Source organism: Brassica rapa, chromosome A05, assembly GCF_000309985.2.
Source record: "Brassica rapa cultivar Chiifu-401-42 chromosome A05, CAAS_Brap_v3.01, whole genome shotgun sequence".
Taxonomy (NCBI): domain Eukaryota; kingdom Viridiplantae; phylum Streptophyta; class Magnoliopsida; order Brassicales; family Brassicaceae; genus Brassica; species Brassica rapa.
Window position 1 is genome coordinate 23,360,123 of NC_024799.2, and position 16,057 is coordinate 23,376,179.

The window sequence follows — 16,057 nt, forward strand, 5'->3', positions numbered from 1 at the left end:
CAAATTTGTGTTTGTGAGAGAGATCTAGGAGAGAGAGAGTGAGAGAGTGAGTGCAGAGAACGTGAAATTGAAAATGCGTTTCCCACTTGCTGAGAGAAGAGACAGAGAAGATTGGGGTTCGAGACTTTTCATGAGGCACTGAGATTTCTTTTCGCATTCTTTGAGGAATACAACCCCCAAATGTCAGATTCAGATTACCATTTGATCCACCTCTGATCCCTTCTTCTTCTGCATGCTCTGGTAACCTTATCCACATTTTTCAGCTCTCTTTAGCCTTAGAAAAGCATCTCAATTTCTTGAAATCTGGTCTATGGGTTTTTGATATTTTATAAGCTTTGGTTAGAAAGATAAAGATTTGGCCTTTCTGGGTCTCTGATCTTGTCTTGTTTTGAATCTATTGCTCTTGTTTGATTCTGAGAAATTGCTTGTCGGCTCCAACCTATCTTGAAGGAAACAATTAACTTCTTGCTTTTTTTTTATATCTCAAAAATGTAAATTTGATTCTTGTTTCATTTATAACCAGCTGTTGTAGTTTCCTTTTATCTTTGCTGCTAAAGTTCTGATTATGAATCTGTCACTATTACTCTCTATAATCACAGGTAACTACTACCGTCCCCCTTTGTATAAGCTGAAGTGGAACATGCAGTTAGTTTGTGAAGATGCTTCCCGAAGCTGAGTATGAGATGTTAGAAGATGATAGCTTTGAGGGGTCATATGAAGAGCATCAGATATTCAGGGAAGTTTTCTTTGCAAGTGATGCCGGAAACACTACTACTAATAAAAGATGTCTTGTTACTGGAGCCATTAACTTCGAGTGTGATGATTCCAGTAAGAATGTCAACTCCTCCCTGAGCTCAAACAATGACAACAACTCTGTGGTCACAAGTGGCCTAGAAGGTTCTGAGCCATCATCTGCTTCTAAGGATGGTTCTGAAGTTAACACAAAAGCTAAAAGAGCCAAGCTTTCTGCTAATAAGAATGTGGATGAAAAGGGATCGCCTTTTACTGGTTTTCAGAATGCGGATTTTGCTAGAGATATGATACCTCTCCATTTAGTCGAGTCATCTAACAAGGGTGTCTCAACGAGCTCTTATTTGCTGAAGCAAAGCATAGAAAAGGGAAAAGAAGTTTATCTGAGTGGCATTGTCTCGCAAAACGTGAAAGAATGCAATGGAAAGGAGTTAAAGGCAATTGAGTCTCCTGTTTCTCAGGAGAGCTTCGCAACCAGAGTGTTCTCTGCTGGTGCATCTACTCCACTACAGTTGAAGGAGAGAACTAAAGTATCTCCTAATGAGTTAAGCATTTCTAAGACTTGTCTAAAGATTGATCCTAAAGAGGACCCTCGTCCTCTTCTCTACAAGTACGTCTGCAAGTTGCTTGCTTCTTCCAGATGGAAAATCGAGAAGCGCCAGAGATCCAATAGTAAATACTCGGAAACTATATACGTATCTTCACAGGGGCGGAAGTTTCGTGAATTTGGGTCAGCCTGGAGATCACTGGGGGAGATCTTACTCGCTGATCATAAGCTAATGGATACAGGTACTAAGAATTGGACAGGTATCAATGACTTTTGGTCTGATCTCTCGCTTACATTGTTGGACATTGAGGAGAACATGAAACTGTTGAATCTTGAGAACACACGGGCGCTCTGGTGGAGTACCTTGGAGCCTTTTGTGACTGCTGTCTTCGTCGATAAGAAAGTTGGTTCTTTAAGAAAAGGAAATAAAGTTGAAGTTGCAAAGAATTCAATTGTAGACAAGTTTAATCGAGAGGATGCGACTTGTCTGAAATTGATCTCAGGCTGTCCTGAAAGTGTGCTGACAGTATCTGAGAGCAGTCTTCTTGTTTATGACGACGAGAATGCTAACCAAGAGATTCGTTCTGATCTTGAGAGGAAAAATGCTTCTTCAAGACAAGAGAAGCAGAAGAACAGTGTTAGCAAGGTCGTTGAAGCTTCAAAACTGATAGCAGAAGGGATCCATGAGAGTCTTCTGAGGAAGAAGTCACACGGAAGATCGAAAAAAGCTCCCTTGGACCCCACTAGCCTTGAATGCCAGGATAAAGATATGGGATACATCCACGTCATCTCAGAGGAAAATGGAGATAAAAGGTTGAGGAATGATAAGATGAAGAGTTCTAAGAAGGGAAGAAGAAAGAACTGTAATCAAGACGATGTCGTTTTTAAAACCAAAGGTAAGGATGCCTGTGGAATCAGATCAAGCCAGAAGAAGAAGAAAGCTCAGAAATCAAAAGCTAGAACCAAGAAAAAGAATAATAGAGGAGGGTGCAGGCTCCTTCCTCGAAGCACTAGCAATGGGGAAAAACAATTTGGTCAAGGGAACTGGTGTGCTTCAGGTCCAAGAACAGTGTTATCATGGTTGATAGCTTCCAAAGTAATCTCTAAGGACGAAGTAATCCAGTTGCGGGATCCAGATGATGATGATACCGTTGTGAAAACAGGCATCGTGACTAAAGAGGGAGTGGTCTGCACATGCTGCAACAGGACTATATCGCTTTCTGAGTTCAAGAAACATGCTGGATTCGACCAGGGGTGTCCTTGTCTGAATCTGTTCATGGGATCAGGAAAGCCTTTCGCTTCGTGTCAGCTTGAAGCTTGGTATGCTGAGTATAAGGCTAGAAGAAATGGATCTAGATCAGAGGAAGGTTATGATGGTGATGATCCAAATGATGATTCTTGTGGAATCTGTGGTGATGGAGGTGAGCTGATCTGCTGTGATAATTGTCCTTCTACCTTCCATCAGGCTTGTTTAGCAATGAAGGTAATGTGTGGTATATAAATTTACAAATAGTTTTTGTAACTTCAGTAAGTTGCATGGCATGTGAGAATGGCTGTATTACTTTTGCTCTTTGTCTATTCAGGTGCTCCCGGAAGGCAGTTGGTATTGCTCAAGCTGCACATGTTGGATATGCAGAGAGTTCGTTAGTGATAATGCTCCTGATGACCGCTCTCAGGATTTTAAGTGTACTCAGTGTGCGCATAAATGTAATGACCTCTCCCACTCGTTCACCTGTTATAAATTACATGATCCATTCTCCTTGTTTGAGTTGTCTTACATAGATGTTATCACGATTGTTGCCACTGTTCATCAGTTTAGTTACAGTTGCAGATGTTGATTTATTTGCTAGGCTCAGCTCTTCTCAGTTTTGCTTTCTATACTCTAAATTTTTATTGAAGTCCGGCATGGCTGATAACTGTTAATGTATTTGATCAGATCATGGAGTATGTCTGCAAGAGAGAAGTAAACGCAGAGAACCATTTCCAGAAACCTACTTTTGTGGTAAAAGTTGCGAGAAGGTAAGAGCACTCAGGCCTAGTTTATATATTTTAAAATTGATATCTTTCTCAATGTTCATGGGCTCTTTTGACATATAACAAGAGAAGTAGTTACATCTAGCAATTTAGCAAATAACTAGTTTCTTAACAAGTTAGCTGTAATGCACAGGTGTACACTGGTCTAACTTCTCGTGTTGGGGTCATATCTTCTCCTAATGCGGATGGTCTGTCTTGGACGGTTTTGAAATGTTTTCAAGAAGATGGAAAGGCTCATTCTGCGCGAAGGTTGGCATTGAAGGCGGAATGCAACTCGAAATTAGCTGTTGCTCTATCGGTTATGGAGGAATGCTTTCTGTCTATGGTAGATGCAAGAACTGGTATTGACATGATACCTCATGTGCTTTACAACTGGGGGTAACGTCTTTATTTTACCTTTTTTGGTTCTCATTTTCATATTTAACGATCTGTCTTACCGTTTTTTTGTAATCTTTTGTTGCAATTAAAGGTCAAAGTTTGCTCGCTTAGACTTTGATGGGTTTCACACAGTGGTTGTGGAAAAGAACGATGTGATGATCTCAGTAGCATCCATCAGGTTAGTATATGAATTAAGTTCAACTTCACGCTCCAAGAAAGTGTAGTTTTACATGTTTGAGAATGAGTTACATATGAAAACGCATTTTGCTTATATCCAGGGTGCATGGAGTAAGTGTTGCAGAGATGCCTCTTGTAGCTACTTGCAGCAAGTATCGTCGTCAGGGAATGTGCAGAATCCTCGTGACTGCAATTGAAGAGGTACACTATTTTAAAATTTGGTCCATGTCACTGTTCTTGAGGCTCCATCTAAACTAATAGTAATATTGGTTTTGGGTGCAGATGCTTATGTCTCTCAAAGTGGAGAATCTTGTTGTGGCAGCGTTGCCAAGTTTAGTGGAAACATGGACTGAAGGTTTCGGCTTCAAAACCATGGATGATGAAGAACGCGAAGCTCTCAAAAGACTAAACTTGATGGTGTTCCCAGGTACAGTTCTTCTCAAGAAAACGCTACACCAGTGCGCAAATCCCAACACTGTGAAAGGTACAGCCAGCAAAGAAGCAGATCTAGACAATGCCGGGTTTGCCGTGACGACCTGCAATCAGATGGTTCCAGAAGGATCAGATGATGGACCTCCCCCAGGCTTACCAGTGCCACTTGGAACCAACCAAACAGAACCAGTGGCAGAAGCAGAGAAGCCAGCCCAAGAGAGGAACAACACCAAAGAAGATTGTTTGGAGAAGGAACTGTCAAAGTTTTCATCACAAGGAGAAGAAGAAGTGAAGATAAGAACTTCTTCATCCTGTGAAGTTGTAGAAGAAGAGAGGCAAGTTAGTAGTGTAGCAGTAGTAAATAATGTTAGTGATGAGATGTTGCTTTGTGTTGATGAACAACTCGACTTTGATAGCTCTGAAGACTCGGATTAACATTTAGGACTTTGATAAATAAGAAAACTACCACTTCTTTTTCCACTCTGTTTCTTGATTTTATATAATCTTTAAAATCAGCCAAACATTTGTGAATGGAGTATAAGCGAAGCAACTTAGCTTTCGTAAAGAACGGAGATATATCATACGATGATACTCTTCTTGATTAAGGTATTATCCTAAGTATGATTAAGAAGACACTATCACGTGATTAAGACATCCCTACATTTTCATTTGGACACAAATTAATCACTTTTAAAACATTCTGCGGGAAGATCTGAAATCTTTGTTAACTTACAAGCTAATATACAAGATAAATAATGCTAGAAGTTAGAACTAGAAATTTGTAAGTTTTAACTTAAAAAAAAAAATTAATTACCAGTAGTGTAGATGTTGATTTTCAATTGACATTAACTAGTACATTACTGACACTTAATGACTAATTTATTTTCTATTTTCTTAGCATCTGGTCAAATCACCTTCCTAACTTATATTATCATCATCAATCCTCTAAATTTGTTTAATTCATTAATTAACCTTCATACACATAAAGATCTCTGATCTGAGAAAACAGAATGTCCAACGACCGTTAAAACGAAATAAACCTCCGAGAACTTCCTAATAACTGGATCCGTTATCTGTCCGTTACAAAAAATCATGCCGTCTTCACCGAGGCTGAAGCTCTTCCACGCGCGTACATCACCCTCCACGCGCCGATCGACGTCTCTGATCGTCCTCACCTCTCTCGCGATCGGGCTATTCGGATTCATCTTCGGACTCTCCGCCATTGTTTTCCCTAGCCGGACCTGCCTCACGAACTCCCCTCCGAAGACGGTAAAGGTCGTCTGGGACGTCGCCGGCAATTCAAACGGCAATGGCCTCAGCGGCGGAGTGAAGAGGCATAAGGTGATGGGATTCGTCGGTATCCAAACCGGATTCGGATCAGCTGGGAGGAGACGAGCGCTCAGGAGCACGTGGATGCCGTCCGATCCAGAAGGGCTTCGACGGTAAGGGTTCATCCTCTCTCTGGAATCAATTTTGAGAATGATTAAGATTTTAATTAGAGTTAAACCGAAATTGTATAGCTGGTTTAGTATAAACCGGTTCCTCTGTTATATAGTATCTAAGAATTTTAGATAGCATTGTGTAGATAGGAACTGAATCATTGATCATAATCTCAAACCTTAAAGATCAAGGCACTCACTCACATGATGTTAATTTAATTGATTAAGAACCATTAAACTGAAACATCACTGTTCTCTGCAGCTTGGAGGAGTCAACAGGGTTGGCTATCAGGTTTATTATAGGCAAGACCAAAGATGAAAAGAAAATGGCTGAGCTTAGGAGGGAGATTGCAGAGTATGATGACTTTATACTGCTTGATATCGAGGAGGAGTACAGTAAGCTCCCATACAAAACGTTAGTTAAGAGATTTAACACTTTATCTGCATTTGAATCTTGTTTTGCTCGGTAACGGGAAAGGATTGGTCTTTTATATGTTTTTTTTTAATTGTTGTTGCATAGTTTGGCTTTCTTCAAAGCTGCGTATGCTCTGTATGATTCGGAGTTCTATGTTAAAGCTGATGATGATATCTATTTGAGGCCAGGTAATTGATTAGATTCTATTTGATTTTTTTCGCATGTCTTTAGGATGGTTCTGAATTTTCTAAGGAGGTGTTGTTTTCTTCACAGATCGTTTGTCATTGCTGTTGGCTAAAGAGAGGAGTCACTCGCAGACATACCTTGGATGCTTGAAAAAAGGTCCTGTTTTCACAGATCCAAAACTTAAATGGTAAGGACAGGAGTGGAGAACTAACCGAACATGTGAATTCATGCTTGTCTTTTGAGAAGTCTTGTTTATGATCGGATTTGGAACACATGGTCACATCTCTTGTGATTCAGTATACCTGAAAATTGGTTTGATTTTTGCAGGTATGAGCCTTTGGCAGATTTGCTGGGGAAGGAGTACTTTCTTCATGCTTATGGCCCCATTTACGCTCTTTCTGCTGATGTTGTCACCAGTTTGGTTGCCCTCAAGAATAACAGGCAAGACTATGTCTCCTCTATTTTATTCAGTTTTGAGGTCACCCTGAGTTATGTACTTGGATTAGGACTTTGGCTTCAGAGTCTTTTGCTTGTTAAGCTTTGTTGTTTAATAAAGAGAGCTGTTTTCAAACTTCAGTTTTAGGATGTTTAGCAACGAGGACGTGACAATAGGTGCGTGGATGCTGGCAATGAACGTCAACCACGAGAACCACAAGACCCTTTGTGAACGAGAATGCTCACCCTACTCCATTGCTGTTTGGGATATACCAAAATGCTCAGGTTCGATACTCGCATTTTGGAAACGCATCCAGGTTTTGCGTAAGCCTTTCGACAAGAACTGATCACAGCTTGGGTTTGAATATGTTTACTGGTGCAGGGCTTTGTAACCCAGAGAAAAGGATGTTGGAACTTCACAAGATAGAGAGCTGCTCAAAGAGCCCGACTTTGCCATCGGAAGATGAGTGATCTTTTACCTCTTATATAGTTATATATATCTCTCTCCTTTGATGGTCGAAGATCCGAGGCGACACTTCCTCCATTGAAGTTGCAGCTTCGCACAGATTATACAAGACTTTCCTCCTTCTTTTTTTCACTTACTCTGCTATGTACTTTAGGTGGCAATGCCAGAAAAGCGAGGAGAGTTGATCCTTCGCTTAAACGACATTAGGGTTTATAAAACTAGGGCTGGTAAATTTTGGATTATTCCTTGTTGTACAAGTATGAGGTTGAACTAACTGCAATTTCGAACTCGCATTATCGATGAGGAAAGGGGAAAAACCGATACAGTGTTAATCGATTAAGCTTTTGTTTTTACTATAGTAGAAAACTAATTTATATTTTATGTAAATATTAATAAGAAATGAAATAAAAAACAGTCGATAACCTTTTTTTTTTTTAACACTGATTATATTATCAAAAGAAGATTACAAAGGTGTGATACAGATTTGAAATACATTGGCCGGCAGGTTCAACAAACCTCCGGAGACTGAAGCTCCAACTATGGAGAGACTAAAACACAATAACATAATGGCTAAAGAAACAGAACATAAAACAATCTAAGCTAGAAGAAGTGGGTAACAACATAAAATAAACATTCACCCAAAAGAGATCAACAAGCATGATGACTTGAACAGAGCTTCTCTGAACAAGGCAAAGCAAGGAAGCCATCCATGGCTACAACCTCCGGTCTGTGAATCCTCCTATGGTGAATAGCACATGCAGATAAAAAACCAAAGCTTCAAGTACCAGGAAACAGAACACATCATGTTCAAAAGTCTTCAACTGGAAGTCGATGTAGGAGTTGAATCGACAAGCCAGAGAAGCTAGATAGAAAATAAGATCTCGATCAAATCTTTAAAGGAAGGGATAAAGAGCGAAACAACTCATAACCAGGAACAACCTCATTCGAGAGACCGAGAGGGCCGAAGATCAAGACCATGTATGAGCCAGAGAAAGCTCAAAATCAACATGAAATCAATCAAACCACACACAAGTTCCAAGATAGTGTAGAAGCCTGAAAACCGGATTGACATAAACGATAAAATACTAAACAATGTTAAAGAACATACGATTCAAATGAGACATGGAATCGAGATATAATCTATTTCCTTAACTCTATATATTCGCTTTGTATTGAGACGAGACTGTACGAATATCGAGTCCCAACATACAACCATGGCAGACGATCACGCTTCACTCGTGAACGCCCTATTGAACTAATATTTCTACAAAACACCCTCGGACTTACGTTTGGAAATTTGCTGATTTTTTTGTGTGTAAGAACTTGAGAAATGAGGAAGACATTCGCTCTATTTATAAAGGGAAACGAGAGCTCTGTTGGTTCTGCAATCGAAGGCACGTGCGCACGATGCGTTAGACTCGGGAAGTTGCTCGATGTGCGGAGAGAGGGAGAGATCGTTGGGAAAAAAAAATCCAGATAAAATTTTGTTCGAATTTTTTAAAATATATTCGTTTTTTCAAATTAAAACAAAAAACAAAACACAAAAAACTTGGTTTGGCCCAATAAATTGTTAAACTGAACTTGGTCCAAAAAAAAGCTTATTGAACCGGAAGCCAAGACCCATGCCCAAGCCCGAGCAGCCCGGACGGTGCCGGCGCCTGTGGTGAGCCTTCTCCTCTCTCAAGCTGTTTAACACATGATATCATGGGATCATATATAAACAGCTATCTTCCTCTTGTTTTCACCGATGTGGGAAAAGTACCTTTGCATCATTATTAATGTTTTTTGGGCTGTTAAAAACACAGACCCAAGTCATTTGTTTTTCACAATTTTCATTAAAGTCTGATGGCTATAAGGCTATTAATGGATCCAACGGATAGAACCAAATCTGAAAAGAACGAGGATATAATCCACTTCGACTAGAAAGATCGACAAAATAGATCAACCGATAATTCTCATTCTCTTTAGAAAAAAAATCATATCTGAGATCTGAAAACAATCCGTTGAGAGAAGCGAGAATAACCTAGTAAATCTACCCGGAGAACACAACATAAAGCAAAAGGAGGAGCAAAAAATGGCTCCGGCTCTATGGAAGCAACCAGAGCCGGCAAACAATAGATAACTAACATAAACTTATTTTAGGGTCTGCAAAAAAAAAATAAGTAAAATATAAGAAGAAGCTGAAAATAGGGTCTTTTACGCAACATCAAAAAGTTGGAGTCTTACCATCTTCATGTAACATGTTCAAAAGCTGTCAAAAGCCATGCTAACACCAAAATTAAAACAAAAAATGATAATGAATCCATCCATCCTTCTTCACCAATTCGTTAATTTTTCCTTTTCCTTTTTAACTTTGCATATTTCATTTTCTGTTGTCAGCATTTCCTATTCTTCTTAAATCATGTATGCATTAAGAAGAAAGAACATAACTAGATCTGCATTAACAAAAAGAAAATGGCGGAGCCAGAAAAATTATCTCACGTAGTCATATATATTAGAAAATTGAAACTGAAGGTGAAAAAGAAAAAAAAAATAAAAAGTTGAGGACTTAAACAAAAAAAAACAAAATGGGTCAAAATGTAAAATTTAGTGGGGTCAATTCATAAAACTTAAATAAATACAAAGCAGTTTTATAAATTTGGTGGGGTCTGCTGACCTCACTATGTTGTGAATAGCTCAACCTCTAACCATTAACTAGTCATTTTGCTTTTAAGAAAATCAATTTTTGGAATATTTTTTTAAGAAATTAGGAATATCATAAAATCACTAAAACATTTTTTATTCTGAAATAGCATATAATTTAAAAATAAAAAATATAATTAATCAAAACTTTTTATATTTAAACATGGTTGTGATTATAGTTTAGAAGGTGGATTAGAATAATCGTTTAAAAACTAGATTAATTTAATTATTTTATATTTAATTAATGTTGTTTTGAAGGTTTTTATGTATTATTTTTATTATAAAAATTTTATGTTATCAAAATTTTTGATTTTTTAAAGGTTATTTTTAAAAAGATGTAACTGATTTTAAGAAAAGGTGTGAGAACATTTTCTGGCAAAAGAAAAACATTACAATCATTCAATACGTACATGTACTTACCTTCTGCCACGCCTTCTTATCAATGTCAACCAGAGACAGTGATGATTAATCTGGCGTCATAGCAGGATTCCAACGTTTAGTTGACAAAGACATCCATCAAATTGCTTAAAGGTGTTTTGAACATGCCAAATTAGTTAGAACAAACACCATTAGATTTGTTTGATGCAATGTATGATTACAAACCAAAAGTGCTTATGCCATCCATCTTTGTTTGAATTTCGTCTCTAAGAATTAACATCAAAATAAAAGTTTACAGAATACACAGTATTCTTTATCAGTAATCTCGAATTAAGTAATCAATCTATGTTATCATACGAATCATTATATATATATATATATATGTGTGTGTGAGTTCATGTAAAAGTAAAACGTTAGTGCAAAAGTAAGAATACTTTATATCATTTCGTGTAAAATGTCTACCTAGATCGGTATGTATTCTGTTAGAAAATTATACAGTTCGACTCGGATGGAATATTATATTGGCCAATCAAATGCGTGCTTAATTAAGTGCGTACGTACCTATTCTTACTAACAAATCTGGACATATTAATTACAACCACCAACATATAATCTGATAATCAGAAGTAGGTCCATGCATGTACCTACCAAACAAGTTAATATTCATCGTCTATTGTTTACCAATAGTGTTTTGGCATTTATCTTTACGCATCTCACAGCCGCAAGTATAAACACTATAGGATTCTGTTTCTAGGAAACACACGCCACAGGCATGTATGTCTGCACTGCACTAACCTATTTTTACGTATTGTATTATGATTACTTTACTCGGTGATTGCTTACAAATGTCAATAAATAAAAGTAACATATATTTAATTTGTTATCTTTCAAGTTGTCCAAGACGATCTGGCCTTGTGAATAAATAATTATTCACTTATACTACATGTTAACATTTACAGTCTATACATGCATGCAGAGCAACAAAGAAGTGTGATAAAAATGTGTGGTCAGTTAAACATCACAAAAGTTTGATATCAAACGAAGAAAAAAATAAACATATGGTAAATCAAGTTTTTATTTTATATTTGTTTATATATAAAATGCATGGTATTATATTGGATGTGTCCTTGCGAACTGGGGTGATTAATTAATTAAATTAATGACAATGGTTAATGTCTTAATGATACTGTTAATTAAGAATTACGATTGCATGCTTCTAGGAGCGTGCACGTCACGTACCGCGAGTTAGCTTCTAGATATTGTAAGAAAAACGAGACAGTATAAAGACAAGACAGCAGATTACTTTATAAATTTTAGTTACTTCCAAATATTTATTGATAAGACATTCCTACGAGATTGACAAACACAAGATACATGTAAAATAAAAAAAATGAAACTGCTTATTTTTAAGAATACTGTAATTTAAATTTATTATGTATAAGCCATAGTAGTAGAGTGTTGAGCGCAATCTACGAGAAGGATCCAGTCAAGACTTTGGGTTTGAATATTAAAAAATAGCTACAACCAAATCTTAAATTAGATACTTCGTAAAAGTTTTAGATCATAGTGTACATTAGTTTTCATTTGACTAGGCAAAATCTTGTGAAAATAAAAAAAAAACACTTTTACCTCCTTTTTCTCTCGGAAACTCTAATTTAAAATTATTCGTACGGTGAAAGATTTCTCTTAAACTAAAGTTTTCTTAATTTTTTTTTTTTTGTCACTTTCCACAATTCTAAAGCGGAAGAAAAGAGCGAACAGTTGAGAAAACAAATTAAATCTCACTTCTATTTTTGTGTGTCAACATTCAACAAGTCGATGTAGTAAATAAATAGAATTTTAAAATTATTTACTTTATTTTTTGGTTTTCACTCCGCTCTTCGTCTCCTTCCTCTCTTCTTTCTCCGAGACTGTCTCTCTCTAGAAATCACTCTTTTTTTTTGCATTGCTCTTTTCTTCATCGCGAGATCCCCATCTCTCCCGATGATGCATTGATCGGAATATGTGATCGTATAAATCTTCTCCGTCGTTTCTATCTTGTTCAGCCATTGAAGGTCATCGCTCTTAGTTTTATCTCCTCACTTAGAGAATCCATAGGGAAAGTGAGATTTTTAGACGATTAAGCTATATATATATATTTTTTTTTGTAATCTTATTTTAAGACACAATGTTGAAGCCTATTAAACATGTGTCGGAACCTGACACTGTCGCCGATAAGCTTCGCAGATCACTGAATATGTCAAATAGTAAACCAGACAATGTTCATGTCGAATTCGGATCGCCAATTACTCCACTTCAGACACAACCGAGTGGACTCACCTCCGCGGCAACCACCACTTCCAACAGTAGCTTCAGTTCTAGCTCATCCGGATCGGTATCGGGCCGTGCCGTACACACTCCGGTTTCAACAAAAACCGACTCCGGTCGGTCAAATCCCTCCGCCGTACAATCTTCTAGGGCCACCGCTCCCTCCGCCTCTCAAACTTCTAAGACAAGCAATCCCTCCGCCGCTAAATCTTCCAAGTCCACCACTTCCGGGTCTAGCAACCCCGCCGGCGCTAAAGCGGGGTCGAACCCGAGACCGGGACGTGTCTCTTCAGCGTCGGACTCAGCTTCTGGCTCAACAAAACGATCAACAAAAAGCTCGACTCCGCCGCCGCAGCCGGTGAAAATCCTCCCCGGCGGGAATCTTTTCCCGTCCGGGAAGGTTCATATAACAGGGATGACACAAGGAGTGCCAAAACGCATGATTCTCGGACCAGGCTCCAAGTCCTACGGATACGGTAGCGTAATGCGAGGAACAAACAGCTATTCGTCAACGCCTGCAAAGCTAACAACGAGTTCTGGTTCTTCTTCCTCCGGTGCACTCGTAATATCCCGCTGCTCTAGCGGTGGTGGTGGCTCTGAGGTGGATACGTCGTGGAAGAGAGTGATGAACAGTCCCAATCCAGAGGAGGTAAAGAGACTTGGAAACGAAATGTTCAAGAAAGGTTGTTTCAGTGAGGCTTTGAAGTTTTACGACCGAGCGTTAGAGCTCTCGCCGAGTAATGCCACTTACCGTAGCAACCGAGCAGCTGCTTTGTCTGGTTTAGGTCGGATTGCTGAAGCTGTGATTGAGTGTGAACATGCTATTAAACTGGATCCGAATTTTGCAAGGGCTCATCATCGTTTAGCCACATTGCTTCTTAGGTAAACTAAATTACTTAGAAGTTTATTCTTGATTATAAAAAAGAAGTTTATTCTTGTTATATATATATTATCATTTGAATCTTTATTTGGTTTGCAGATTAGGTCAAGTTGATAATGCGGGGAAGCACTTCTTTTCTGTGGAGGAGCCATCAGATCCCATGGTGGTGAAGGTGCTTGAAGAAGTTGATAGACACTTGAACAAATGCGCAGAAGCAAGAAGACGTGGTGAATGGAATATTGTTTTGACAGAAGTAAGTGCAGCTATGGAGTCTGGAGCTGATATGTCTCCTCAGGTATCTTCTTGTGTGTGTACCTTTTAAAGAATCAGAATCAAAAGTTTTTAAAAAATATGTTAAAAATCTGCAGCTAGCTATGTGTAAAGTTGAAGCACTAATGAAGCTCCTAAGGCTTGATGAGGCTCAGACAATACTAGCATCTGCCCCCAAAATAGAAATATTATTACCATCATCTTTCACACGGATTCGGTTTTTCGATATGATCTCTGAAGCTTACACATATTTTGTAAAATCTCAGATGGAATTGGCTCTAGGAAGGTAATATATTTATAAACATATAGGTTTATTATTTATTATGTTCATAGTAAAAGAGAGATGATGTATTCTTGCAGGTTTGAAAATGCGGTTACATTTGTAGAGAAAGCTTCAGAAATGGAACCACGAAACAGTGAAATTGAAACATTGAATAGAAACGTTAAAATGATTGTTAGGACGCGAGATCGTGGTAACGGTCTTTATAACTCAGAAAGGTACACTGAAGCGAGCGCAGCTTATGCAGAAGGCCTTAAGTTTGATCCATACAATGCTACTTTGTTCAGTCATAGAGCTGACTGTTTCTTTAAAGTTGGGATGTGGGAGAGCTCAATAGAAGATTGTAGCCATGCATTGCTCATTCTACCGAGTTGCACAAAGGCTCGTCGTCAAAGAGCTGCCTCATACAGCAAGGTAACATCTATATATTAATATATATAGATATGGTATGAGTTAGTTTTTTTTGGCGTTTTACTTGTTGTAAGCTTCTTCTTGTGAAAAATGAAGCTGGAGAGATGGGCTGAAGCAGTTAGCGATTATGAAACGTTGAGAAAGGAACTATCTTATGATAGAGAAATAGCTGAATCTTTGTTTCACGCTCAAGTTGCATTGAAGAAATCTCGTGGAGAAGTAGTTTTAAACATGGAGTTTGGAGGTGAAGTTGAGGAGGTTTTTAGCCTTGAAGAGTTAAAAGCTGCATTGACCCGTCCAGGTAAGTGATACTTTAAATCAGTGGCTGATCTAGAAATTGTTTTTATCTGGGGCAGAAATGAAAACTATTAGCATAAGTATAACATATGAACAGTTTATAAGAACTAAAGGGCATGACTGAAATTTTATAAGAACTAAATTTAAAAATGTTATGGTGGGCAACTGCCCCATCCTTACTCCATTTAGCTTTTCCCCTGCTTTAAACTTTTCTGCTCTATAGAGGCAGATACTTTACTTATTAACTTCTTGTTGTACACTTCAATGGTGGCAGGAGTTTCTGTTGTACTTTTTATGAAAGCCTTTGATCAACAATGCAAAGAGATATCTATTTTTATGAATGCACTATGTATTCGTTACCCATCTCTGCACTTCCTCAAGGTTAAAAAAAAAGAAGCAAAAACTTTAAACATATGTGCGTGAACAAGTAAACTTACATGTGATGTTTGAATAGGTGGAGATAGAGAAATGTCCTGGAGTGGGTGATGCAGAGAAAGTGAGAGTTGTGCCAACCTTCAAGATTTACAAAGTTGGTATTAGGATGAAGGAGATTGTGTGCCCAAGCAAGGAAGCACTGGAGATTTCAGTGAGACACTATGGCCTTTAGCAAACTCTCAAACATATTTACTTGGTTCATATAAAAAAAAAGAGGAAGATAAAAATTTTGTCAATAATCTCTCAGAGTTAGGTAGAGGATTACTTCTGATTCGGTTCATTCATTGCTCGGTTATTAGAGATTAAATGTGTACATAGACAAAATTTTGCTTAGGTGATTAAACCCTATAAAATAAACAGAGAAAGAGAGAGCCATTCATTCATGTTGTCAAAACATTTTTGCCATGAATAAAAATTCTTCCTGTAAAATATTGTTGAATTACCGTTTTTCTTATTTATCTTCTCAGTGAATAAAAGTAAAAGGTGCCTGACTTAGATGACTAGAATAAACTGACTGAACATTGTCATATTAAAAATGGTGATGGTTATTCATATGGTAATAACTGGATGATGATGTTTCTTGCAACACACACAAGCTAAATGAGCGTACTATTTTCCTCTTAAAATGATTGTTGTTAATGAAGAAGTCTCTTATAGAATCAATTGGTAACAGTTTAATCTAATCTTCTTCTGTGCTCGTCTATGGTTTCCCTCACAATACAAATGATTAACATACACAGTTTTAGTACGCAATGACTAACACTCTCTCCTGAGTTACATCTTCAGAAGTAGAGTGTGGGAACTGTATGCCATAGCTGTATATGAAATACGTGCCGTGTATTTTAAGCTGGATAGAAA

The 16,057-nt window shown here is 37.9% G+C and overlaps 3 protein-coding genes across 4 annotated transcripts; all 3 read left to right on the forward strand.

Annotated features, from left to right (window-relative positions):
• LOC103869966 (increased DNA methylation 1) lies at positions 1-4,798 on the forward strand. The gene is made up of 8 exons (XM_009148052.3): positions 1-240; positions 600-2,780; positions 2,881-3,004; positions 3,234-3,316; positions 3,465-3,709; positions 3,801-3,887; positions 3,988-4,087; positions 4,169-4,798. Exons 2-8 carry the CDS (start codon positions 660-662, stop codon positions 4,751-4,753), a joined length of 3,345 nt encoding a protein of 1,114 aa, XP_009146300.1. The 5' UTR covers positions 1-240; positions 600-659; the 3' UTR covers positions 4,754-4,798.
• A 382-nt stretch (positions 4,799-5,180) lies between these two features.
• On the forward strand, positions 5,181-7,608 carry LOC103869968 (probable beta-1,3-galactosyltransferase 13). The gene is made up of 7 exons (XM_009148053.3): positions 5,181-5,760; positions 6,020-6,172; positions 6,278-6,360; positions 6,446-6,545; positions 6,686-6,799; positions 6,936-7,078; positions 7,176-7,608. The coding sequence occupies exons 1-7, from the start codon at positions 5,411-5,413 to the stop codon at positions 7,262-7,264; spliced, it is 1,032 nt and encodes a 343-aa protein (XP_009146301.1). The 5' UTR covers positions 5,181-5,410; the 3' UTR covers positions 7,265-7,608.
• A 2,015-nt stretch (positions 7,609-9,623) lies between these two features.
• Positions 9,624-15,653, forward strand: LOC103869971 (TPR repeat-containing thioredoxin TTL2). 2 transcript variants are annotated; one of them, XM_009148055.2, is made up of 8 exons: positions 9,624-12,373; positions 12,546-13,508; positions 13,606-13,801; positions 13,875-14,062; positions 14,137-14,470; positions 14,564-14,768; positions 15,039-15,145; positions 15,219-15,653. In XM_009148055.2, exons 2-8 carry the CDS (start codon positions 12,556-12,558, stop codon positions 15,369-15,371), a joined length of 2,136 nt encoding a protein of 711 aa, XP_009146303.1. In that variant the 5' UTR covers positions 9,624-12,373; positions 12,546-12,555; the 3' UTR covers positions 15,372-15,653. The 2 variants fall into 2 exon arrangements, with proteins under 2 accessions (XP_009146303.1, XP_009146302.1); XM_009148054.2 differs by having other exon boundaries at positions 9,624-13,508.
• The last annotated feature ends 404 nt before the right edge of the window (positions 15,654-16,057 follow it).

Coding starts and splice junctions, on each gene's coding strand:
- LOC103869966 (XM_009148052.3), top strand. CDS start 660: ATGCTTCCCGAAGCTGAGTATGAGATGTTAGAAGATGATAGCTTTGAG. Junction 3,005..3,233: donor TACTCAGTGTGCGCATAAAT/GTAATGACCTCT, acceptor GTATTTGATCAG/ATCATGGAGTATGTCTGCAA. Junction 4,088..4,168: donor TCGTGACTGCAATTGAAGAG/GTACACTATTTT, acceptor TTTTGGGTGCAG/ATGCTTATGTCTCTCAAAGT.
- LOC103869968 (XM_009148053.3), top strand. CDS start 5,411: ATGCCGTCTTCACCGAGGCTGAAGCTCTTCCACGCGCGTACATCACCC. Junction 6,173..6,277: donor AGTAAGCTCCCATACAAAAC/GTTAGTTAAGAG, acceptor GTTGTTGCATAG/TTTGGCTTTCTTCAAAGCTG. Junction 6,361..6,445: donor TGATATCTATTTGAGGCCAG/GTAATTGATTAG, acceptor TTTTCTTCACAG/ATCGTTTGTCATTGCTGTTG.
- LOC103869971 (XM_009148054.2), top strand. CDS start 12,487: ATGTTGAAGCCTATTAAACATGTGTCGGAACCTGACACTGTCGCCGAT. Junction 13,509..13,605: donor TTAGCCACATTGCTTCTTAG/GTAAACTAAATT, acceptor TTTGGTTTGCAG/ATTAGGTCAAGTTGATAATG. Junction 13,802..13,874: donor GAGCTGATATGTCTCCTCAG/GTATCTTCTTGT, acceptor AAAAATCTGCAG/CTAGCTATGTGTAAAGTTGA.